At 38.1% G+C, this 26,099-nt stretch overlaps 1 protein-coding gene, 1 long non-coding RNA gene and 1 pseudogene across 3 annotated transcripts; 2 read left to right on the top strand and 1 right to left on the bottom strand.

The window, feature by feature from the left end:
* Positions 1-390: 390 nt before the first annotated feature.
* On the top strand, positions 391-2,210 carry LOC147934075 (uncharacterized). The gene is made up of 4 exons (XR_015573028.1): positions 391-574; positions 674-1,181; positions 1,269-1,705; positions 1,934-2,210. It is a non-coding gene; the product is annotated as an uncharacterized LOC147934075 (long non-coding RNA).
* Positions 2,211-3,839: 1,629 nt separating this feature from the next.
* Positions 3,840-8,702, top strand: LOC104728094 (ABC transporter G family member 43-like; annotated as a pseudogene). The gene is made up of 13 exons (XR_015571340.1): positions 3,840-4,145; positions 4,224-4,537; positions 4,613-4,773; positions 4,850-4,944; positions 5,956-6,112; positions 6,189-6,354; positions 6,452-6,760; positions 6,838-7,128; positions 7,201-7,284; positions 7,370-7,503; positions 7,603-7,830; positions 7,923-8,349; positions 8,418-8,702. The product of XR_015571340.1 is annotated as an ABC transporter G family member 43-like (transcript).
* A 5,420-nt stretch (positions 8,703-14,122) lies between these two features.
* On the bottom strand, positions 14,123-15,279 carry LOC109127303 (uncharacterized). The gene is made up of 3 exons (XM_087474574.1): positions 15,153-15,279; positions 14,258-14,791; positions 14,123-14,182 (listed from the first exon to the last, which is right to left on the bottom strand). Exons 1-3 carry the CDS (start codon positions 15,246-15,248, stop codon positions 14,129-14,131), a joined length of 684 nt encoding a protein of 227 aa, XP_087330700.1. The 5' UTR covers positions 15,249-15,279; the 3' UTR covers positions 14,123-14,128.
* Positions 15,280-26,099: the final 10,820 nt, after the last annotated feature.

Here is a 26,099-nt window from a genome sequence, read left to right as displayed (position 1 = left end):
TTGAACCTAAAAAGACTTAACTACATATTTAAACTAAATATGTCCATGCATATTTAAACTAATTACAATATATTTAGTTTTTTATTAATTTGTTTTTTTTGTAAAATATGTAAGTATATAATTATTTACTATATAAAATAGCCGAAAACAGTAGAGAGGAAGCCTTTACCCTATCTCTTGTCCGTTCTCTCCTTACCTTTATTTTAAATTTGAAGTAATTGTTTATCTTTTACATTTCTCATTTAGCTACTTTTCCACTTAACCAACAAGTGTAATGGTAGTTGGGTGCATTTATCTCTCTTTACCTAAGTTTCTCATTGAGCTAATGCTTCACTGCTTATCTAATGTTTACTTTATTTATTTATTTTTTGTTTTGGGGGTGAGAAAGTTAGGGTTTCTTGTTTGTTTACAAGCTGGACTCCTCTTCTACATATAATACTCTGCCATTTTCTTTTCAAGTCACCCTCACTACTGTTTCTTGATCCCCCCTAGCTACTCGCCGCCTCTCTTTACTTCTCTTTCTTGATCTCCTAACTCCTCGCCGCCTCTCTTCTCTTACAATGTTTTCCAACCTGTAAGTCTCTAACAACCCTATCTCAGTTCTCGATTTTGTTAGTTTTGCAGAAGAGTAATCAAATGTAACTAATCTCTCTCTTCGTCCTTTTTTTTGCAGGGACAGTTTTCGTGATGTTATGCTCACAATTGCTGATCCCAAAAAGTTCAACGTGGTGGAAGCTCATGAGCTCCGTCTGATGAACACCCAATGGAAAAATACCTTACCTACTCTCAAGGAAGGAGGATACCGTGGAGACGAGCCATGGCTTTTGTAGCATGAAAGGGGAGCAGCTCAAGCTTATCTCTACGATCCGCTACGGGAGAGGCGTTACCGCTGCATCGACCACCATTTCCACGGTGCTCGGTTCTTAGGCTCTAACCTAGGTTGGGTTGTGGCCTCTGACTCGGTTGAACCCAACCCCAAGTCTTCTCACAACATTTTTCTCTACAATCCGTTTAGCACGGACCGGTACGACCTTCCACCCCTCAACATTCAGTTCACTGAGCCAAACGCTGTTGTTCGTTACGAGCGACCCCCTCCAAAACGGAGCCTACGTGTATGTTTTTACCGATTGCTCAAGTCTACTTCGTCGTATTGATGTTCCTTTCCACATCCAGTATCCGGGGTAGGGTATAACCATGTGGTGAATTTTTTAAATTAGGTTAAATTTTGGAAAAAAAATCAAAAATTTTAAATAACTTTTTTTGCCTAGCTCCGCCACTTCCAACATCCACTATCTTGCGAGGACCAACGGAGCTTGGGAGACTGCGTGGAGAACGAGTGCCTTTCCTTTCTTTGATGAAAATGACTATCCATACGACTTCGACTACAGACTTGTCGAGAATATCTCGCCGTGGGAGAACACCATCTCTATCCGACTGAGAGATGGCCGATCATATGGGTTCAGCCCGGTGAACGCTCGTTGGAATGCATCCGACACACCCGGTCCCGAAGGCATGGATCTCAACAGACTCGGTGACTTAACCGTCGGCGAGCTCAAAGTGAGATTGGGTCTCCCGAAAAATATCCGAACGTGTTTTGACATCATTGGGACGAAGACGGATCGGGTCCGAGTCAATAATAAATTCGCTAAAGATAACGCAAGCACATCACAGGTCGACGGCGTTTGGTTGGAGGTCCGTATTTGAGGTTAGTTATATGTTTATCTCCTACTTTGGTAAGATTGTAGGACATTACTGATTTGTCTCTTAGGTTACCGTCTTCTTTCTAAGGCTAAGATTGCTCTCATAAGTTGATTCAAGGCTCTTTTTTTTCCGGCTTCTCCATAACTCCTCTTATCTGGTTCCTGTGTTGCTGTTTGTGTAACTTGTGATGTGTGTCGCTTATTGACTCATCTTATCTCTATTTGTGTGTTAGCTTGCCATGGGAAGGGAAGCGTTGTGACAGTACTGTTTGGATCAAGGTGTCGAGATTTCGTGTCCATCTCTATCTCCACCTCTCTATCTCTCTATATCTTTAGTTATATTCCACGCTGCTGATTATGAACTCTATCCTACTATCTATCTTTGTTATTCTCGGTTAAGAACTCTATCTTAGTTGTATGGCTTTGTAATAAGTACTCTACTTTGTTCTGGTTTAAAAAATCCTGCATGCTATCGTTTGATATTAAGTTTCAATCTCCACATTTTCTACATTGCATTTGTGTACCAAAAGTTCTTTTCGCAAACAAGTGGATTTGTTAGGATCGTTTCACACGTGTCGACGATCGTGTGACAAACCCCAACCCTAACCACTTCACACGTGTTGACGATCGTGTGACCAATAAGAATACATCTTAGGAGATCCTCTTCATTCCTTAATTAAGTCCTCCAACCTTTCAGCATCCTTTACTATCTCTGACACAGTTGGCCAAAATTGCATTTTGGCTATAACCATCGTAGCTCTATTTTTGGATCATATTCTTAATGGATTGGTGGTAGTTGGGCTCCATTTATGGAATCAGGCAACAAGAAAGCAACCAAAGCTGTATCCATTTTATGTTGTTAAAAACTTTGTGACGTATGCCATAGCTTATTATGTCTCGGTTCTTGTTAATAAAATACTCTAGGGGTACGCACCTGTTCAATAAAAGTGTGTTTCGTTTTTTTAATCCCTTTAATATATATAGTTTGAAGGTCTCTACTCTCTACTTCTAGGCTTGATATACAGTTTATTTTGTTCTTATTCTTCCAGAATTAATAAAATCACTAGATACACACCCGCGGTATACCTCGTAAACATGTTTTATTTTTGTTTATTTTATGGTTTAATAATTTAGTGTTTTCTTAATGATATATGTACTGTTGTACATATTAATTATATTGTATACTAAACTAATAGCAATAATTTTGGAGTGGGTAGTACCATTTTAATACACTGTCGGTACACCTCGTATATATGTTTTCTATTATTTTGTATATGATATTTTGTTATACATTAGATATTAGTGTCTAGAGTAGTCGGTTTGTCGTTCGATGTTGTAGCCAAGTTCAGAATACATATTATATAGAGCTAGACAAAAAAAACCATACCCGAATATCCAACCCAGAATCCGATCTGAAAGAAAAATTCGGGTTACTACAGATATACTTAAATAACTCTATTGGATTTTAATTGCTAAACATGTGGATTTAGATTTGGGTTAGGATAATACCCGCTACCGAAACAGGTATCTATAGAACCTAAAATATAGTAATATACTAATATCTATAGTATTAATAATATTTAGTATTGATATAATTCAGTTATCCAAAATTATAATTATAATTTTTGATATATCAATTAGTTTTATACCTAAATACCAAAATATTCAAAATATCATTATTCAGATACTAGGACTCGATATCTGTGCAGATACGCGTGTTGGAGATGCTTCAAGACCAGGAATATCTGGTGGTCAAAAGAGAAGATTAACTACAGGTACTTTTAACTTTTCACACAATGGTTTTTTAGGATCTTCCAAAGCAAAGTTTCATATTTGGTATATACATATTGCAGGGGAGATGATCGTAGGTCCAATAAAAACTCTGTTCATGGATGCAGAGCCGGCGCTGAGATTTTGGTGGCTCCAAGCAGGAAAAAAATATTTGGCTGATTTTTTTGTTTAAAAACCAAAACATTTTGTAGAAATTGCATTATGTGGTGTCGAACCTGAGACTCTTTCATTATGCTAGTAGTATGTTTCCAGTAGAACCAATGACTTCTTACTTAAAAAATTGGCCGATTAAATACATATTTCTTGAGCGGTCGCAAGCACCAGCTTGGCTCGCTGTCGCTTATCATCATGCTCTTTTTGATGCAGGTTATTTCAAGAAAAGATCAAGAACAGTATTGGTGTCACAGAGACAAACCATATTGTTATGTATCCATTGACTCATTTATTGAGAAATTTGAAAAGTCTGATCTTGGATTACAACTACAAGATGAACTCTCCACGCCATGTGAAAAGTACTCTCAGACTCCTATCAAGGATGCACTGTGCTTTAAAAAATACTCACTTAGTAACTGGGAGATGCTCAAAGCTTGTTCAAGAAGAGAGTTTCTTCTGATGAAACGTAACTCTTTCGTTTACGTATTCAAATCTGGACTTGTGAGTTCTCTTTATACTTTTCCAAAAAAGCTTTTACTTGTTTCTTTACTAAACCTTTTTTTGCCCTCTTTCTTGCAGCTAATGTTGATTGGTTCCATCACAATAAGTGTTTATTTACGAACTGGTTCTACAAGAGATGCTCGTCACGCTAATTATCTTATGGGTTCTTTATTCTTTTCTCTCTTTAAACTTCTTGCTGATGGACTTCCAGAACTCGCTTTGACAATCTCGAGGATTGCCGTGTTCTGCAAGCAAAAAGAGCTTTACTTTTATCCAGCTTGGGCACATGCAATCCGTTCTGCTATTTTAAAGATACCAATTTCGTTTCTTGAATCATTCCTCTGGACATCTCTTACATATTATGTCATTGGTTACAGTCCTGAGATGGGAAGGTACTAGTACTACAATCTCTTCAGTTCTTGAAACTTTTCTCTTCTTAACCAAAATATGTTTTTTTCGTTCTTCAGGTTCATTCGCCAGTTCTTGATCTTCTTCGCTTTACACCTTTCATGTATATCAATGTTCCGTGCTATAGCTGCCATCTTTCGAAACTTTGTTCTTGCCACAACCATGGGAACCATCTGTGTACTGATTATCACAGTATTTGGAGGGTTCATTGTTCGAAAACGTAAGTTTGTTACTTGGAACTTGAATTACTCTGAATTTGGAGGTTTCATTGTTATGGTTCTCTTGTTATGTCTCAGCTTCAATGCCTGCTTGGCTTGAGTGGGGGTTCTGGCTTTCTCCATTGTCATACGCTGAGATTGGTCTAACCGCAAATGAATTTTTTGCTCCATCGGTGGAGCAAGGTAGCTAGTGAATTAATCTTCATAACGCTTTCACATTTTTGTAGCTAAATGTTTCGTTCATTATTGATCCTTATCATATTTTTTATTACCTTTAGACAACATCTGAAAGCAAACATATTATTATGTGAAAAAGTTGAAGCATTTACAAGAAACGTAAGTAAAGTCGAGAGAAAAATCGGGCGACTGAATCCCACGCGCGGCGATTTTTCTCTCTCAAAAGCCTTCTTCTTCTGATCACAACCTCGTGCGCCGACGCTGGGTCCTCCGTTAATTCCGGTGGCGGTGAGGATCCTCCGGTCCATGGTTCTTCATTCGTGACTTGTTGCATCATCCCGGCGAAGCTGTTGGACGAAATCAAAGGAGCGGTGGAGAGGAAAAGCATCTGCGAGACGCTGACGGTAAAGAGCTCTACCGAAGGTGTTGCTACGCGGAGCGGAAGAGGGAGATTCACGGCGAAGGACGAGAGAAGAGGGTAGATAGATCTGGAGATCGGAGATTCTGGAGGTTTCACCGGATTGGTTATGATAAGGGAGGTAATCTCTGATCTGGTGAAGCTAAGCCACCGTCGACGGTCCTCTTATCTACTCCCTGCTGCCTCTCTCTCTCTCACGACTGAGCATGGATCCTCCACGACAAATGACAGATTGGATCTCTTCCTCCTTCTCAAAACGGTTCTACGGTGGCGGGATGGCAAACGGATCTTGGATCACCATCTCCGTTCGGTTACCGTCGTCCAGGCTCGCCGGAGGTCCTGTTCCGGTCGAGTATCCGCAATTATGGATGGCGGCTGCAAAACGAGTTCTTGGTTTGTAGATTAGGGTTTCACGTAGTGCCGGTTTAATCCGGTTGTTGTAACCCGGCCGGTTTTATTTTTCCAACGGTTTAGTCTGGTTTGATGTAAACGAGTTGGACCCTTTGGGATTTCTGTATGGACCTACTCCGGAAATAGCCCACTGGACATTATATTTTTATAATTGAATACCTTTTAACAAAAAAAAAAGAAAAAAACATCTGAAAACATAACTTTGGGAGAACAAGTTCTCGATGCTCGCGGGTTGAACTTTGGTAGTCAATCTTACTGGAATGCATTTAGCGCTTTAATTGGGTTCACACTCTTCTTTAATACTGTTTTTGCACTAGCCTTAACCTTTCTAAAGAGTAAGTTCACAAGATACATATATATAGAAGATGTGACTTGATGAAGGTGTGACTTAATGAAGTTGTTATTTCTCAGCTTCGCAGAAGTCTCGCGCTATAGTTTCTCGTGAGAAGAACACTCAAAGCTCAGAGAAAGAAAATGTATCAAGTTCTGAATCTGCTTCCCAATATAAAAATGCATTGCCTTTCAAACCCCTAACTTTCACATTCAAGACGTACAATATTTTATTGAGACTCCTCAGGTAAAAGACTAGAGAGTATTATAAGTTTTCTTGAATACTTTTCAAACAAGACATAGAGTTATATAATGAGTGGATATATATCATTTCTGTTAAAAAGGGAAAGAAGCTGCAGCTTCTCTCTGACGTATCAGGAGCATTCAAGCCAGGTGTACTCACTGCTCTAATGGGTGTGAGTGGGGCTGGTAAAACGACCCTTCTTGATGTTCTCTCGGGTAGGAAAACACGCGGTGACATTAAAGGAAAGATAGAAGTAGGCGGTTACCTTAAGGTTCAAGAAACATTTGCACGAGTTTCAGGTTATTGTGAACAGTTTGATATTCATTCTCCTAATTTAACTGTCCAAGAGTCTCTACAATACTCTGCTTGGCTTCGACTTCCTTCTAACATCAATTCAGAAACGAAGAGCGTAAGTGCATTATTTGAGAAGAAACAGAAGTTTTCTTTTTAGCTTCCTTGCCTGAGTTATTTTTTTTACTTTTTCAGGCAATAGTTAATGAAGTTCTTGAGACGATAGAGTTAAAGGAGATTAAAGATTCCATAGTAGGAATGGCTGGAATAAGCGGTTTAACAACAGAACAACGCAAAAGACTAACAATAGCTGTTGAGCTTGTTTCTAATCCATCAATCATATTTATGGATGAACCAACAACAGGATTAGATGCAAGAGCTGCTGCAATTGTAATGAGAGCTGTGAAGAACATCGCTGAGACTGGCAGAACTGTTGTTTGTACAATTCACCAGCCGAGCATAGATATCTTTGAAGCATTTGATGAGGTAAAAAAGTTGTAAAATTAACATTCATCTCATTATGAAGTTTCATACATCATATTGACCATTCAATTGCAGCTGATTCTGATGAAAAATGGAGGAAAGATTATCTACTATGGACCTATTGGACAACATTCATGCAAAGTTAACGAATATTTCCTGGTCAGTTTCTATAAATAATACTGAAACTGTTGCATATAAAGTATGGTTTATTCTTTATTTTAGAACAAGAAAATTTCTACTGTAGAGCATTCCTGGAGTTTCGAAAATGAAAGAGAACTCTAATCCAGCCACTTGGATACTAGACCTTATTTCTAAATCATCAGAAGACAAACTTGGTGTTGATTTGGCACAGATGTACAAGGAATCAACTATGTTTAAGTAAGTCTATATAAACAAGAATCACTTAATTAAATACCCTGGATGTTGTTTCGCCTGAAACTGTTATAGTCTTTTTTTTTTGTTGTTGTTCTGTTTTAGGGAGAACAAAATGGTAATTGAGCGAATGAGATGTACATCTTTAGAATCTGAAGGTTTGATCTTGTCTTCACGATATGCTCAAACGGGTTGGGAACAATTCAAAGCATGCCTGTGGAAACACCATCTCTCTTATTGGAGAAACCCTTCTTACAATCTCACTCGCATCATTTTCATGTTTTTCACTTCTGTTCTCTGTGGCACTCTTTTCTGGCAAAAAGCTAAGGAAATGTTCGTCACTCCCGCCGCCATCTTTCTTGAATCCAAACTTTGAACAGCGTGATTCCCTTAATCAAACTTTGTTTACCTCTCTTTCTTTGCAGAAACAATCAGCAAGATCTATTCAACATATTTGGCTCAATGTTCACGGTTGTTCTATACTCTGGAATAAACAACTGCTCAACTGTGTTGTTTTGCGTTGCAACGGAACGTAATGTCTTCTACCGTGAAAGATTTGCTCGTATGTACAACTCATGGGCGTATTCACTTGCTCAGGTGTTGGTTGAAATTCCATACTCATTGTTCCAATCTATTGTATATGTGATAATCGTGTACCCTATGGTTGGCTATCACTGGTCGGTCTTCAAAGTGTTTTGGAGCTTCTACTCAATCTTCTGCTCCTTGCTCATCTTCAACTATTTCGGCATGCTTTTAGTCGTCGTGACCCCAAATGTTCACGTTGCTTTTACTCTCCGCTCTTCTTTTTACTCAGTTGTCAATCTCTTTGCTGGTTATGTCATGCCAAAACCAGTAAGTCCTCTTACCTCTCTTCACCAAGTCTCTAGATTTCTATTCTTGCTGTTATGATATTTTGCGAGTTTTTGTTGTTGATGCAAAACATTCCAAGGTGGTGGATTTGGATGTATTACTTGAGCCCTACGTCATGGGTTTTGAACGGATTGCTCACATCGCAGTATGGAGATATGGAGAAAGAGATACTAGCTTTTGGAGAGAAGAAGAAGGTTTCAGCTTTCTTGGAAGGTTATTTTGGTTGTAAATATGACTCTTTGGCTCTTGTAGCTGTCGTTCTTATCGCCTTCCCCATTCTCTTGGCATCTCTTTTCGCATTCTTCATTGGTAAACTCAATTTCCAAAACAAGTGAATTCCAATATATACTTATATAAAGGAGAATGTTTTGGTATTTACAAATGAGTTTTTGTAAGAAACAAGTAGAAAGAAAATAAAAAAGCTTCCAAAATTAGTGAACAGACTGTTACTACAATTGTGCAAAACAAAACAAAACAAAAAGGTGCAATCGAAAAACCTCACATAACTTAAAAACTCAAAACTTTGGATAGAGAATGAGACTAACCATATACATAAGAAGGAACTGAATTTTCTTCTTCTCCTTCCACTTGTTACAAAAAGAGTGAGACAAAGAAACAACCTATGGTGTTAAATGCAGAATCCTGCGAGTTTTCTGGATGGTCAAAGTCAAGAAAGCTAACCCACCTATGAGACACTTTTCCCGAAGTTGGTCAGGAAGATAAAGCTAACCCACCTATTGAGCATTAAGGTTGATGCGAGCAGAGTTCTCTTACATACACACTGTCGCATCAACAAGCTTACCTCGGAGTCCACCATGTAAGCTTTGTATGTATTGCATATTTTACAGAAGGGATTATATCTTAGTATATATACATAAGTCGAGTAGAGGAGACTAGGTTTAGCTAGATATGTAAAGTTCTGTACAAGGAAACAATATATTGCAGAGGTAATGCGATGATACGGACGTATCCTTAACATTCCCCCTCAAGATGGAGGGGCGGGGGTCACTCCAATCTTGCCTCGTAGTAATAGGAACTGGTGTCGTGGTAGAGGTTTGGTAAGTGCATCAGCTAGTTGATCAGTTGTGTGCACATGAGCGACGCGTAGGAGACCGTTCTGAACCTGATCTCTAATGAAGTGATAGTTAGTAGCGATATGTTTCATCCGTGAGTGGAATACCGGGTTAGCACAGAGAAATGTTGCTCCGACATTGTCACAGTATATCACCGGAGGAGCACTTCGTTTGATCCCAAGCTCTGTCAGAAGGTTGCATATCCATCGTATCTCGGCAGCTGTGTTTGCAACGGCACTATATTCAGCTTCAGTTGAGGATCTAGCAACACCATTCTGTTTCTTGGCAGACCAAGAGATGGGAGTTTGACCAAGATAGACTATGTAGGCATTTGTTGATACATAATCATGGGAATCCCCTGCCCAGTCTACGTCAGAGAACGCATGTAAAGAGAGTGGGTTGGTAGAGGAGAAGAAGATTCCGTGTGTGGGTGTGCCAGCAAGGTATCAGAGGACTCTATTGGCTGCTTGCCAGTGAACATCAGTGGGGCGATGCATGAATTGAGAGAGCTTATTAACCGCATATGCTATATCAAGCCTTGTAAAAGCAAGATACTGGAGACTACCAACAAGTTTACGATAAGTAGTGGGATCCGAGAGAGCAGTACCAGAGGTGAGTGTGAGTTTTAGCGATGACGCCATGGGAGAACTGACTGCATTAGCAGTGGACATGTCATAGTTGTGAAGAAGATCCACAATATATTTTCGCTGAGAGAGATGGAGACCGTTGCTTGTGCGATGTGCTTCAAGTCCAAGAAAATAATTGAGATTCTCAGGGTCTTTGACAGAGAAGCGCTCAGCTAAGAGGTTGAGGATCCTTTGAATATGTGCGTTGTTGCTACCTGTGACGAGGATGTCATCTACGTAGACAAGGAGATAGACATAGTCCTGTCCATGTTGTAGAACGAACAATGATGTGTCGGCGAGAGAGTTAACAAAACCGATGCTCACCAAATAATTCTTTAACTCAGTGTACCATGCTCGGGGGGGCTTGTTTTAATCCATAGATTGCTTTCCGAAGCCTGCAAACATGATTAGGGAAATCCGAGTTCACAAAGCCAGGCGGCTGCTCCATATACACTTCATCCTCTAGAGTACCTTGAAGGAAGGCGTTGTTCACATCGAGCTGCTTGATAGGCCACGATTTGGAGACTGCAACATCGAGCACCAAACGAATCGTTGTGGATTGATTATGGGACTAAAGGTTTCAGTATAGTCTCGGCCAAGTTGTTGAGAGTAACCCTTTGCAACCAATCGCGCCTTACACCTGCCAAGAGAACCATTAGAGAGAAATTTATTCTTAAACAGCCATTTACAACCAACATCATTAAAGTGAGGCTGACGAGGGACAAGATCAAGTGTTTGATTTTGTGCAAAGGCATCAATCTCAGTTGACATAGCTCCTCTCCACTTTCGATCCTTTAGAGCCTGGTTCACTGTAGTTGGTTCAGGAGGAATATGTCGGGATAGAGCAATAGAGAGATTGAGTTTGGTTTTTGGTTTCTGGATATTATTTTTCCGGCGAGTGGTCATTGGGTGTTGATTAGCAGCGAGAGGTTGTTGGACGGGTTGAGTAGGTATGGTTGGAGTTGGGTTAGTATGAGGTGTTGGATTTGGGTTTGAAGTTGATGGATTTGAATGGGCCTTCGAGTTTGGGCCTGAAGTGGGTTTACGACGTTGATATTGTTTGAGTTGGCCTGGTTGGGTAACTAGTCGGGTTGGTGCGAGATCGGCGTTGACAACACTATCACGATCTGTATTGTTGACGGTTTCCTCGATTATCGGCTGATGATGGTCTGACGTCGGAGATCCGGGCAGCGGTGACGGCGGCATTACGAGTGGTGACGGTGGCTGTGGTGAATGGAGGGTAGATGGCAATGGAGAATTGTCAGATCGTATGAGAACAGCAGAGGGTTGAGGAATTGGAGAGGTTGGTGGTGTGGAGACTGCTGGTGACTGTGACGGAGATCACGACGGGAAGCTCTGTTCATCAAACTTGACATGGCGAGAGATGTATATACGACCAGAGGTGGGCTGAAGACATATGTAAGCACTTTGCGTCAGAGAGTATCCCAAGAAGATACACGGAGTTGAACGATTTTCAAGTTTATGTTTGGTGTAGGGACGGAGCCACGGGAAACACAAGCACCCAAATACGCGGAGTTTGTCGTAATTTGGTGTCGTGCCAAACAGCTTCTGAAGCGGATTCTCCATGTTGATAACAGGAGTGGGGAGGCGGTTGATGAGATAGACAGCAGTAGAGAATGCATAAGTCCAGTACTTGTGTGGTAGTCCAGCATGAGTGAGTAGAGATAGCCCAGTTTCGACAATGTGACGGTGTTTTCTCTCAGAGATTCCATTGTTCTCTGGGGTGTGTGGTGGAGAGGTGAGGTGAGAGATGCCATTTCTCGATAAGAATTGCTGGAGTGCTAAGAACTCACCGCCATTGTCGGAGTAGAAAGTTCCAATCCGTGTGCCAAATTTGTTTTCAACGAGAGCTTTGAAGTTGATGAAGGTGTCGCGAACTTGGGATTTTTGTTTGAGAGGATATATCCAAGTATAGCGTGTATAATGGTCGATAAGCACTAGGTAGTATTTGAAGTTATCAACTGAGAGAACTGGTGAGGTCCATATATCAGAGAAGATGATTTGAAGAGGGTAAGTGGTGAGAAGAGAGGATTGCGAAAAAGGGAGTTTATGACTTTTATTGATAGCACAATCAGTGCACAACATGGTCTGTGAATCTCATTGTAAATTCGGAAGAGAGAAATTTGAAACAACGGTTTTGAGAATAGAATGAGAAGGATGGCCTAAACGTGAGTGTCAATCTTGGAGAGATGGTTTTGTGGAAGAGGAAGCAAAAAAGGATTTGATGGTAGATGGTGAGACCGGCCACTCGTAAAGCTCACCTTTAGTTCTGCCGAGGAGTAACGGGATTCCCGACATCAGATCCTTCACCTTAAAATAAGCAGGGAAAAATTCAACAGAGACCTTGTTAGTGTTGCAAAGACGATAGACGAAAATAAGGTTTTTATGGATATTTGGTACACAAAGAACATTGGTCAAGGATAAAGTTTTAGAGGAGGAGGAAGAAGGTAAAGACAGTGAACCAGAGTGAGAGATCGGGAGTCCAGAACCGTCACCGATGAGAACGGCATCGTCACCATGGTATGGTTGGTGCAACGCCAAATTACCTAGATCACTTGTCATGTGATGAGTAGCACCGCTATCAAGGAGCCATGAGGTTGTTGGTTGTTGATGTCCGACCGCCAGATTTGCACGTGGTTGCCACGGACGGAAGGGAGGCGGAAGCAGACCACTTTGAGAGCCAAAGTGTGGCTGTTGTTGAAGCTGAGAGCACCGTTTGGCACTGTGCCCAACACACCACAGATTTGGCACTTGCCTTGATAGCCTCTGGTCATACGAGTATCTTGTCGTGAGTATTGATGACGATACTTGTTGTTGTTGTTGTTGTTGTTCCATGGCTGGTGAGGACGATAAGACTGCTTTCCGGAGGCGTGAGATGACTGATTGGTGGCAACATGAGCAGAAGTGGGTCCAGTGGTGACAACAGACAGAGCAGCAGCGAGAAGCTTGGCTTCTTTGTTGATGAGTTTCTCATGCACCTCAATAATCGATGGTGGAGTCTCACGACCCTCAACTTGATCAATGACAGTCTTGTAATCTTCTGGAAGACCACCAAAGATGTACTCGAGTTGCTCTTCATGTGCAAGTGGTTTACCAAGGAGAGCAAGTTGATCAAATCTAGTAGTGAGAGATTGCATATATTCATCAATGGTTTTGTCACCTTTAACAGATTGCTTGATCTGGAGACGAAGTTGTTGAATGTGACCCCAACTTGGATTAGCATAGGTGGCAGAGATTGTCTTCCACATCTCAGCAGAAGATTTGGTTTTAGACACCAGGGACTGCAAGGCGGGAGAGAGGGTACCAAGAAGCCCACTAAAGATGAGCTTATCTTGTCGTCTCCATGTCGCATAGGCTGGATTTGGAGTAGGCGGATCTGAGGTAGTGAGCATGGAATCTGGAGGAACGGAAGTGCCATCGACATATCCAGCAAGATCGTAGCCGTCAAGGAGGGAGTGAACCTGGAGGCTCCATGTCATGTAGTTTGTTGATGTGAGTTTAGTGATGTTCATCATGTTGATGTTGAGGAGACTTTGTGTGTCAACTGTTTCAGCGATTGCAGCCATGGAGAAATGACGAGAATATTAGATTTGAGAGAAGACTGAAATTAGAGGAAGAAGAATGGAAAAGATGAGAACAGAAGGAAGAAACACAAAAGAAGAAACAGAGGAGGAGGAGGCGGCTGCAGAGATTTAAAAGAAAATTTTAAGGAGGGTATCGATATGCTCTGATACCATGTAAGCTTTGTATGTATTGCATATTTTACAGAAGGGATTACATCTTAGTATATATACATAAGTCGAGTAGAGGAGACTAGGTTTAGCTAGATATGTAAAGTTCTGTACAAGGAAACAATATATTGCAGAGGTAATGAGATGATACGGACGTATCCTTAACACACCATTGGTTTCGAGCAGAAGAACCGTAGACCTTTGCTCTGGCTTTTTTAGCTGATTCTTGAAGAGAATAGCAAACACAAAATTGCTAAGTGTTCATGGCAATTAGCTCATCCGACATGCATTGCCTTACATTAATGACCATTTATTTGTTATAAGACGAGGAGATGTCACAACATTGGCGGCGAGGAGAACCCATCTGAGAAAAGAAAAATGTGAATTCGGGAAAAACTGAAGGCATTTTACTGATAAGCAAGAGATATAAGATTATTACCTGTTCAGCACCAAGTTCTAGCTTACGAGATAGAACTCTGATGCGTTCTAGACGCTTAACAGCTTCTGCTCTGTGGCAATTTCCGACTCTATGGAGATAATAATTACTCCATGTTCCCTCATTTCCATCTGATCCTACACTGTCCAAGAAAAAGATGAGGGGTCTCGCACATGGATCCCTGGGATAATCTCTTGTACTGAACATATAATTGCTTTGAACCCCTGACCCTCTCCTCCATGTAGAAAACGTCTTTTGCAGGGTGAGAAGATCCGGGAGAAGTTTATTACCTTCATAAACTTGAATCGCGTAACCCCACACAACCGAAACAGTCACTGTGTTCAAAGAATCATAACACACACTCTGCTGCAAAATCCTCCCAGTATCTAAACTTGAAGCCCCGATAAGACGAGCCACAGATTCTGTCCGGTTCATTTTTGGAAAGAACGGATCAACTGCGTCCAAGTGATGAAGGGATACCAATGGAGATAATGGGTGTGCACATAGCAGACCAAATATGTTCCCTCTTACATCGACCTATGAAAAGAACACATATATAGTAATATTAAAATTAACTTCTCTAGCAGCACAACTCATATATGGTAAGGTAAGCAAATTAGACTTATCCGGAAATTACTGCAACAGAAAGGCACATACTAACCACACTAATCCAATATCAACCACATAAGACAACTAACCTAACGTTTTCATCTCACTGAACTAAACTTGTCTAATATGGAAATCCCTCAAAATATTCTTGTTCAGCAATCAGCATCAATGTCACAGTGAACTACCAACTCTAATTAAATCAAGGCTTTTGACTGTCTCAAATTCTCAATCATACCAAATTGTTTCAACTAATTTAGTAAAACAAAAAAAAAACCATTTCCTTAATTACCTGATGAAATCCAGGTTCATGAGTTAACGTAACACCAAGCTCAGCCAAGAAAGAGAAGATCCTAGAGTCACTTCCATACATATGCGAATACCTCATCAAACAAGAATCCAAAACCTTAGCCAAAACCTTAGCAAGCGTCCTACTTTATTAATCATATTTCAATTAATTATATTTAATACATAAGTTGAATAAGCTTAAATAAAATATAAAATAAAAGTAAAGTAAGAGAGAATGAATAAAACTAAAGGAAATTTTTTACGAACGGGCTTCTGAATGATCAACAACAATAGCTATCTTGGTTCATATAAAATAGGATTCACCCCCATTGCGTATTGGTACTTATCGGATATAGAATAGATCTGCTTCCCTTTTTTCTATGAATTGAATTGTTCCATTATTACTAACAGAATAGAACAAATATTAATCCTTTCTCCGAAAAAATTACCTGAAAAGGGGGGGGGGGGGGGGTATGTAGCATAGTTTTTTCCAATGCAATAAAGTTACATAGTGTCTATTTTTCGTTGATAAAGGGGTATTTCCATGGGTTTGCCTTGGTATCGTGTTCATACTGTTGTATTGAATGATCCCGGTCGTTTACTTTCTGTTCATATAATGCATACTGCTCTAGTTGCTGGTTGGGCCGGCTCGATGGCTCTATATGAATTAGCAGTTTTTGATCCCTCCAACCCCGTTCTTGATCCAATATGGAGACAAGGTATGTTCGTTATACCTTTCATGACTCGTTTAGGAATAACCAATTCGTGGGGCGGTTGGAATTATTACAGGAGGGACTATAACGAATTCGGGTCTTTGGAGTTACGAAGGGGTAGCCGGAGCACATATCGTGTTTTCTGGCTTGTGCTTCTTGGCAGCTATTTGGCATTGGGTATATTGGGATCTAGAATTTTTTTGTGATGAACGTACAGGAAAACCTTCTTTGGATTTACCCAAGATTTTTGGAATTCATTTATTTCTTTCAGGAGTGGCTTGCTTCGGTTTTGGCGCATTTCATGTAACAGGATTATATGTTCCTGGAATATGGGTATCCGACCCTTATGGACTAACCGGAAAGGTCCAACCCGTAAACCCGGCGTGGGGCGTGGAGGGTTTTGACCCTTTTGTTCCGGGAGGAATAGCCTCTCATCATATTGCAGCAGGGACGTTGGGTATATTAGCGGGACTATTCCATCTTAGTGTTCGTCCACCTCAACGTCTATATAAAGGATTACGTATGGGCAATATTGAAACCGTCCTTTCCAGTAGTATTGCCGCTGTCTTTTTTGCAGCTTTTATTGTTGCTGGAACTATGTGGTATGGTTCTTCAACTACTCCCATCGAAATATTTGGTCCTACTCGTTATCAATGGGATCAGGGATACTTTCAACAAGAAATATATCGACGAGTTAGTGCTGGACTGGCTGAAAATCAAAGTTTATCAGAAGCTTGGGCTAAAATTCCTGAAAAATTAGCTTTTTATGATTATATTGGTAATAATCCAGCAAAAGGGGGGTTATTCCGAGCGGGTTCAAGGGACAATGGGGATGGAATAGCTGTTGGATGTTTAGGACACCCCGTCTTTAGAAATAAAGAAGGGCGTGAACTTTTTGTACGCCATATGCCTACTTTTTTTGAAACATTTCTGGTTGTTTTGGTAGACGAAGACGGAATTGTTAGAGCCGACGTCCCATTTAGAAGGGCAGAATCAAAATATAGTTTCGAACAAGTAGGTGTAACTGTTGAGTTTTATGGTGGTGAGCTAAACGGAGTGAGTTATAGTGATCCCGCAACTGTGAAAAAATATGCTAGACGGGCTCAATTGGGTGAGATTTTTGAATTAGATCGTGCGACTTTGAAATCCGATGGTGTTTTTCGTAGCAGCCCAAGAGGTTGGTTTACGTTTGGACATGCTTCATTTGCTCTACTTTTCTTCTTTGGACACATTTGGCATGGTTCTAGAACCCTCTTCAGAGATGTTTTTGCTAGTATTGATCCAGATTTGGATGCTCAAGTGGAATTTGGGGCATTCCAAAAACTTGGAGATCCAACTACAAAACGACAAGCAGTCTGATGCAACATTGCTTTTTTCTTCTAGTTTCTGTTTGCGATTTTATTTAATAGGTAGGGTACTGTAGGAATCTTTATTTAAATCGCTGTCGTTTCTTTGACTCTTTTTCTAGAGGGATACTCCCAAGTAAACAAAACAGGTATGAAAGCTATAATTGTAAACCACGATCAAATTTATGGAAGCATTGGTTTATACATTTCTCTTAGTATCCACTTTAGGAATAATTTTTTTCGCTATTTTTTTCCGGGAACCACCTAAAATTTCAACTAAAAAATGAAATAATTTTTCATTATCTTCATTGACATAATCAGCCTCCAAATATTTGGAGGCTGATTACGTCAACTAGTCCCCGTGTTCCTCGAATGGATCTCTTAGTTGTTGAGAGGGTTGCCCAAAGGCAGTATATAGAGCATATCCAGTAAAACTTACAAGTAACCCAGATATAAAGATGGCGACTAGGGTTGCTGTTTCCATTATTATAGAATTGAAAGACCACACTGGATCTATGCTAAGATCATTTATTTACAACGGAATGGTATACAAAGTCAACAGATCGTAATGAATACAAAATAAGATTTATGGCTACACAAACTGTTGAGGATAGTTCTAGATCTGGTCCAAGAAGCACAACTGTAGGGAAGTTATTGAAACCATTGAATTCCGAATATGGTAAAGTATCTCCTGGATGGGGAACGACCCCTTTGATGGGTGTTGCAATGGCTCTATTTGCAGTATTCCTATCTATTATTTTGGAGATTTATAATTCTTCTGTTCTACTGGATGGAATTTCAGTTAATTAGACTGAGAAGAATCTTGAAGTTCTTGCTTTTAGCTCGATACAAAAAAGTAAAGTATGTAGGTCTAACAATTTTAGCCTATTAGCCTTTGGTAGTTCGACCGCGAAATTATTTTCTGCATTGTATATTTCCGGAATATGAGTGTGTGACTTGTTAGAATTGACCCTATGGATAGTACAGAGAATGGGGTCTGTCATCTTTATCAAGATGGTTTTACTTCGTCGGATATTCATTCGAGTATCTGGAGCACGAAATAGATCAAATAGATCACAAAGTATTCGAACTATGATTCATACTTAATACTGAGACCTCGTAGCCGGACTTCTTTCTGTTCTATCTTATAAACTTTAATAAATCAAAATAGTTTTCTGCTTTTAAACTCTTATTTGGATCAAAGGACAAACGCTTCTTTGTATTTTATGTTTTTAGTCATTATAGCTTTTTTTTATTGAAATTGAATAAGTGATGATCCAATGGTTCTCACTCAGTGAACTTTGGACTTTGAAGGTTTCATTGAATTATCGTGGTTCTCGTATGAATCAAAGGTTTCAATTGATTAGTTAAGTAGGGTCTTAACAAGAGAATTCCTATCAATAATAAAGAAAACAAGAAGAAATCCCTATCCCCGTTCCATACAAATACCAAATAAAAAAAGACAATAAAGATAGGTAATCTAGAAGATTCAAGAGGCCTGTAACGATCAACACAACATAAAGACGAATGAGCTTACTTGATTTTTTGGCATTTAACCACAAAGACGAGCTTTCGCATTTTGACTCTTTCATATCTTTAAATAATATTGAATGAGAGACAAGTTTAAAACTTTATATTCCATATCTGTTTCAATAAGTATTTGGGTCTTTTTTTGTTTGAGCTGTACGAGATGAAATTCTCATATACAGTTCTTGGAGGGGGAGTAACCTTGGTTTACCTATCTCAATAAAGTTTATGATTGGTTCGAAGAACGTCTTGAGATTCAGGCGATTGCAGATGATATAACTAGTAAATATGTTCCTCCACATGTCAACATATTTTATTGTCTAGGTGGAATTACCCTTACTTGTTTTTTAGTACAAGTAGCTACGGGATTTGCTATGACTTTTTATTACCGTCCAACCGTTACTGAAGCTTTTGCTTCTGTTCAATATATAATGACTGAAGCTAACTTTGGTTGGTTAATCCGATCAGTACATAGATGGTCGGCAAGTATGATGGTCCTAATGATGATCCTGTACGTATTTCGTGTATACCTCACCGGTGGTTTTAAAAAACCCCGTGAATTAACTTGGGTTACTGGTGTGGTTCTGGGTGTATTGACCGCATCTTTTGGTGTAACAGGTTATTCTTTACCTTGGGATCAAATTGGTTATTGGGCAGTCAAAATTGTAACAGGTGTACCTGACGCTATTCCGGAAATAGGATCAGCTCTTGTAGAATTATTACGCGGAAGTGCTAGTGTTGGACAATCCACTTTGACTCTTTTTTATAGTTTACACACTTTTGTATTACCTCTTCTTACGACCGTCTTTATGTTAATGCATTTCCTAATGATACGTAAGCAAGGTATTTCTGGTCCGTTATAAATAATATAGAATATAGATTATAGATATTTGTACTTACTTATTACTTGGTGAAGGAACGATAGTATTTTATTGCTATAAATATGGATTATTAAAAAAATAAGACATGTATTTGGATATTTCCCTTCACCACAATATTTTATTTTTTTTTTGACATAAAAGGTTGAAGGGAATTCTATGAAGAGATAATGGATTATGGGAGTGTGTGACTTGAACTATTGATCGGGCCGTGCAGAAATATGACTTTATCTGCTACATTGGAATTCCCAGCCAAATGTGTCTTTGTTCCAACAACTGTGTAAGCCCCATACAGGGGATAGGCTGGTTCACTTGAAGAGAATCTTTTCTATGATCATACCCGACGCTGTCGTGGATGAGTGGGCTCCGTAAAATCCAGTAGATTACGGGATGGAACATAATCCTGATTATGTTTTTAGTTATTTTGGACTAAAATAAAATAATTAATAGTATGTAAATGCATTCATTTTCTCTTCATCAACACGATTTATGATACTATCGGAGTGAATACAGGATCTAATGAAGAGTAGAGGGTAGACTCCATTAGTAACAAGTAAATCCTTTGTATTTGAAAAATCTCGATATAATTTTTGAGATTAAGGACGAATTGATAAGGTATGAGACGACCCAGAAAGCACTTAATCATGATCAACTTTTTAAGCTTACGTGGGTGTTGAGCATTTACCTGTACCTGTCAGAATGGAATTTCTGGAATCTTTAGTTGCAATAACTTTGGAATCAGATAATTCTTTTTTTACATATTAAATACTTGTGGATAACATATATATTTTTTGTATGTATTCATTTAGTTTGATTAATTCTTGTAGTTTTATTAATTCTTTCTCGAGCCGGATGATAAAAAATTATCATGTCCGGTTCCCTCGGGGGATGGATCCATAAGAATTCACCTATCCCAATAACAAAAAAACCAGATTTGAATGATCCTGTATTACGAGCTAAATGAGCTAAAGGTATGGGTCACAATTATTACGGGGAACCCGCATGGCCCAACGACCTTTTATATATTTTTCCAGTAGTCATTCTTAGTACCATTGCTTGTAACGTAGGCTTAGCGGTTTTAGAACCATCAATGATTGGTGAACCTGCGGATCCTTTTGCAACTCCTTTAGAAATATTACCTGAATGGTATTTCTTTCCTGTATTTCAAATACTTCGTACAGTGCCTAACAAATTATTGGGTGTTCTTTTAATGGTTTCAGTACCAGCGGGATTATTAACCGTACCCTTTTTGGAAAATGTTAATAAGTTTCAAAATCCATTTCGTCGTCCAGTAGCGACAACCGTCTTTTTGATTGGCATCATGGCGGCGTTGTGGTTAGGTATTGGAGCAACATTATCGATTGATAAATCTCTAACTTTAGGTCTTTTTTAATTAAATTTATTCAATTGTAAAATAAAAGACGTGGGTATCTAGGGAGTAGTCATTTCCAAATGAATTCTCCCTAGATACATATCTATTTCATTAATTAATTAAAAAGGGTTCGACTGGAAAATAGAAATTACGTTGAAGGTTTAAAATCCATTTCAATTTCAAATTGATTTTTTAGTCAATTTTTTTTTGAAATGCTTTTTCTATTTTTTTTCTAGAATGTCTAATATCTTTTTTACATCTTCTACGTGAAAATGTTCAATTTTGATAAGGTCTTCTTGACTGTTATTCAAAAGGTCCAATAATGTATGTATATTGGACTTTTTGATTCAATTATAGATTCTGGGAGGCAATTCTAATTGGTCAATAAAAATATATTGAAAGGCTAGTTCTTTTGTTTTTTTTCTTAGGTTAACTAATCTATTATGAAAAGGAAAAAAGGGTAAAGTAACTTGATGTTGATTGTTCTCTAAATAGAACGTTTCTTCTTCTACATGTAGAAAAGGAATAAATAAATTAATCAAATTCCGGGAGGCTTCATGAAGTGCTTCTTTAGGAGTTAAACTTCCATTTGTCCATATTTCTAGAAAAAGAATCTCTTGTTTTTCATTCCCATTCCCATAAGAATGAATACTATGATTCGCGTTTTGAACAGGCATGAATACAACATCGATAGGATAACTTCTGTCTTCAAAGTTATTTGACATTTTTAGACTATATCCGCGATTCCTCTCGATTTTTAATTCAATACACAAATCTATTGGTTCCGTTAAGGTAGCTATATGCTGTGTATTATCAATGATTTCCACAGAGGGCGGTAAAATTATGTCTCGAGCAGTTATATATCCATGACCTTGGACACAAATCAGCGCGTTGCGCGTTCCATATAGATTACTTCTTAATACAATCTCGTTCAAATTCATTAAAATTTCATGTACTGATTCTTGAATACCTACTATGTTAGAATAGTCATGTGGTATGTTCTCAGATTTTGCACGTGTAATACATGTTCCTTCTATTTCGCCAAGTAAAGCTCTTCGCATCGCAATGCCTATTGTGTCGCCTTGACCTTTCATAAGTGGAGACAGAATAAAGCATCCATAATAAAGACGTTTACTGTCTCTTCTTGATTCAACACACTTCCACTGTAGTGTCCGAGTAGATACTTTGACTTTCTCTCGAACCATAGTAATTTTATTTGATCAGATCATTGAATCGTTTATTTCTCTTGAAACCCTTTAATCCTTTAGTTAGTTCTATACACGTCTTTTTTTAGGGGGTCTACAACCATTATGTGGCATAGGGGTTACATCTCGTACGAAACTTAAAAGTATCCCGCTTCTACGAATAGCTCGTAATGCTGCATCTCTTCCGAGTCCAGGGCCTTTTATCCTTACTTCAGCTCGTTGCATCCCTTGATCCACTACTGCTCGAATAGCATTTCCTGTTGCGGTTTGGGCAGCAAAAGGAGTTCCTCTTCTTGTACCCCGGAATCCACAAGTACCTGCGGAGGACCAAGAAATCACCCGACCCCGTACATCTGTAACGGTCACAATGGTATTGTTGAAACTTGCTTGAACATGAATAACTCCCTTTGGTATTCTACGTACATTTTTACGTGAACCACAACGTGTATTTTTACGTGAACCAATTCTTAATATAGGTTTTGCCATATTTTCTCATTTCACAAGAAATATATGGATATATCCATTTCATGTCAAAACAGACCTTTTTCAGCTCTTTGGACGTGCGGTTTCCTTTACGTGAGTTCGTTTAGTAAGATTATCCTTGTCTTTGTTTATGCCTCGGGTTGGAACAAATTACTATAATTCGTCCCCTCCTACGGATTAGTCGACACTTTTCACAAATTTTACGAACGGAAGCCCTTATTTTCATAGTTGTTATTCCTTAATTCTGTGAATATATTTATTGGTGGACGAAAAAAAGGTTTCTTGATATTTTTGAATCTTGAATTGTATCTTCGTGAAAGGAATGGTTGAAATTAAAAAAAACCACTTACTCATTTGAATCCTTGTTATCGAGTCTAGAAAATGGTTGTCCCCTGATTAAATTATTTATATCTAAGAACTTACTCAAAATTTTACTTTTTTATCCTATAGGTATACCTAAAATATGTCGAATCCTTTCAGAAGCATGAAAAGAAATCTTTAGTATCTAAACAAAATCGAAACATGCCGTTCTGAAGTTATTCAGAAAGAAAACTTTCAATAATTCATTTTTTCTTTAATTTCATTCGAAGTAAAACATCCGAAACTTTTTTGAACAGGGTTTTTATTACGCAACCCCCCCCCCCCTTTTTCACAAATCGTAAATTCCAGATATCTAATTTTTATATTAGAAGGATTACCATATATAACACAAAATTTCTCCGCCGATTCGTTTTAGTCGAGCTTCTCGGTCTGTCATTATACCTTGAGAAGTCGAAAGGATTACAATCCCTATTCCGCCTAAAATTCGTGGAATTCGTTGAGAGTTAGAATAGATTCGTAGACCTGGTTGACTTATTCTCTTTAAATTTAAAATCGTTTTATAGGATTCTTTCTTATTTCGTCTGTGTCTTAGGGTTAAAATCAAAAAATATTGGTTGCTTTCGCGATGTTTCCTCACGTTTTCGATAAAACCCTCTCGTAAAAGGATTTTAACAATGCTTTCGGTGATGTTAGTCAATCCTATCCGAACCGTACCTTTTCTATTCATGTCAGCATTTCGTATAGAGGTTATTATATCAGCAATAGTGTCTTTACCCATGATAAGTTAAAATTCCTTCTTGTTCTATAATTTTGATATAATCAACATGTTCTTTTTCTTTTATTTAGATATAGACGAATTATATATTAATATATGAATTAAATTCTTAATGTTTTATTATTAAGGGTATATGCGTGATACACAATCTATTAATTAATTTAATTTCAATACCAGTTTTTTAATCCTATACTAAACTATTGATATTTAGATCTTATAATACCTCAAGAGCTAATGAAACTATTTTAGTAAAGTTTAATTGTCTCAATTCCCGTGGGATTGCCCCAAAAACTCGAATTCCTTTTGGATTTCCTTCTTGATCAATGACAACTGCGGCATTGTCATCATATTGTATTATCGTCCCATTGTTACGTTTGAGTTCTTTACAAGTACGTACAATTACATCTCTAATCACTTCTGATCTTTCTAGAGGAGTATTTGGTATTGCTTCTTTGATTACAGCAACAATAACGTCACCAATATGAGCATATCAGCGATTACTAGCTCCTATTATTCGAATACACATCAATTTTCGAGCCCCGCTGTTGTCTGCTACATTCAAATAGGTTTGTGGTTGAATCATATCATTTTTTTTGTATCTCTTCTTTTAATGCAAAGGACGAAGTAAAAAAATATTGTTTGTCAAAAAAAAGAAAACTTATAATCTTTTTATCCTTAAATGTTATTTAGCTTTTTCATTCTATACTCCTATTCAGAAATAATGAATTGGGTTTTTATAGGCATTTTTGATGCCGCTATTGAAATAGCTTTTCTGGCTATATTTTCGGGTACACCACCCATTTCATAAAGGATTTTACCTGGTTTAACCACAGCTACCCAATACTCGGGGGATCCTTTCCCAGAACCCATACGAGTTTCCGCAGGTCTTACTGTAACTGGTTTATCTGGAAATATACGTACCCAAATTTTTCCACCGCGTCGTACATTTCGTGTCATTGCTCGTCGCCCTGCTTCTATTTGTCTAGATGTGATCCAAGCGGGTTCAAGTGTTTGAAGAGCATATCTGCCAAAACAAATACGATTCCCACGAGAAGATATTCCTTTTAGTCTTCCTCGATGTTGTTTACGAAATCTGGTTCTTTTTGGGTTATAGTTGATGGGTTTTTTCTAAATTAGAAATTCCATCTCTACTTCAGAACTGAACGTGAGAGTTTCTTCTCATCCAGCTCCTCGCGAATAAAAGGACTAAAAAAGTTTGTATTACAATATAGATGTAGTTAATGATTAATTCTATTAATCATGGTATTAAATTTCATCTGATTTATTCTAAATTTGTGTATGTCTTTTTCGAAATGGAATCCAAGATGAATTCTATTTATTTAAAAATAAGCGTAATATCATCATCTTGAATGTCGTTTTTGTTAGAGTTAGAATATTCTAACAAATCCTTATTTTCTTTTATTTTTTGAAAAAACTTTTTACTTGAAAAAAAAATATTCGCCGGCGAATATTTACTCTTTCAATATCTATATTAAGTTTGATGTTTATCCTAGGAAATATCAGAATAAAAAATCAGAATAGATAATAAAGTTTCTGGTTTATTCCGCCATCCTGTCCAATGAATTACTAAGATTTGTTTTTCAATAGAATCCTCTATATTCATGGGTTCCGTCGTTCCCATCGCTTCTTGATTGGGAATTTTATTTTTTAATTTGTTTTTGAGTCAATTTTCTCAGTTTTTATTGGCTCAAGGCTCTTAATTTTTTTTGTTTTCAGAACAGATTTATCTAATTATTATGAATGAATCTGTATTGATGCTTTATTACATTGCTTTTCTTACAGTGACCTCATAGACTTTCCAAATTGGAATCATATATCATTAATATTCATTTTTTTCTCTCTTTCTTTCATCCTTCCACTTATCCGCATACTTTTCGATTACCTTTCAGAACTTATAATCATATTTCTTTATTCTTTTTTTTATTCAGTTGCTACAATGATATGATCAATTTATCATATCTTGACTGATTTTTTTATCCAGATAATGTGAAGCAATGAGTTGCTTAGGTTATTTCTTAATGCTACAGTTATTAGTTATTGTTATAGGTAAGTTCTTTTTTTTTTTTTATCTTAATCTAATCCTAAACCAACGAGTCACACACTAAGCATAGCAATTATATCAAAGGAGTTTTGATGGAAATTTTTATTCAATCTTATAGAATTGCTGATTTTATTCTTAAACATAAAAAAGAAGACTGCACTTTTTTATTATGTATAGTGTTATACTACATAGTTTTCGTTTTTTTTCGTTGGATAAAATGTAAAGATAAAGAAAGTTTTTTTATTCTTCGTCTACGAATATCCAAATTT

Source organism: Camelina sativa, chromosome 11, assembly GCF_030686135.1.
Source record: "Camelina sativa cultivar CO46 ecotype springtype chromosome 11, ASM3068613v1".
In the NCBI taxonomy this organism is placed as follows: domain Eukaryota; kingdom Viridiplantae; phylum Streptophyta; class Magnoliopsida; order Brassicales; family Brassicaceae; genus Camelina; species Camelina sativa.
The sequence above is the reverse complement of the archived record's forward strand: the minus strand, read 5'-3'. Positions and strand labels throughout refer to the sequence as shown.

Excerpts from the sequence above, each read along its gene's own strand:
- LOC109127303 (XM_087474574.1), bottom strand. The coding sequence starts at position 15,248 with ATGAGGTATTCGCATATGTATGGAAGTGACTCTAGGATCTTCTCTTTC. Across the intron at positions 14,792-15,152 it reads ATGAACCTGGATTTCATCAG|GTCGATGTAAGAGGGAACAT; the intron begins GTAATTAAGGAA and ends TTCTTTTCATAG. Across the intron at positions 14,183-14,257 it reads TAGAACTTGGTGCTGAACAG|ATGGGTTCTCCTCGCCGCCA; the intron begins GTAATAATCTTA and ends TTCTTTTCTCAG.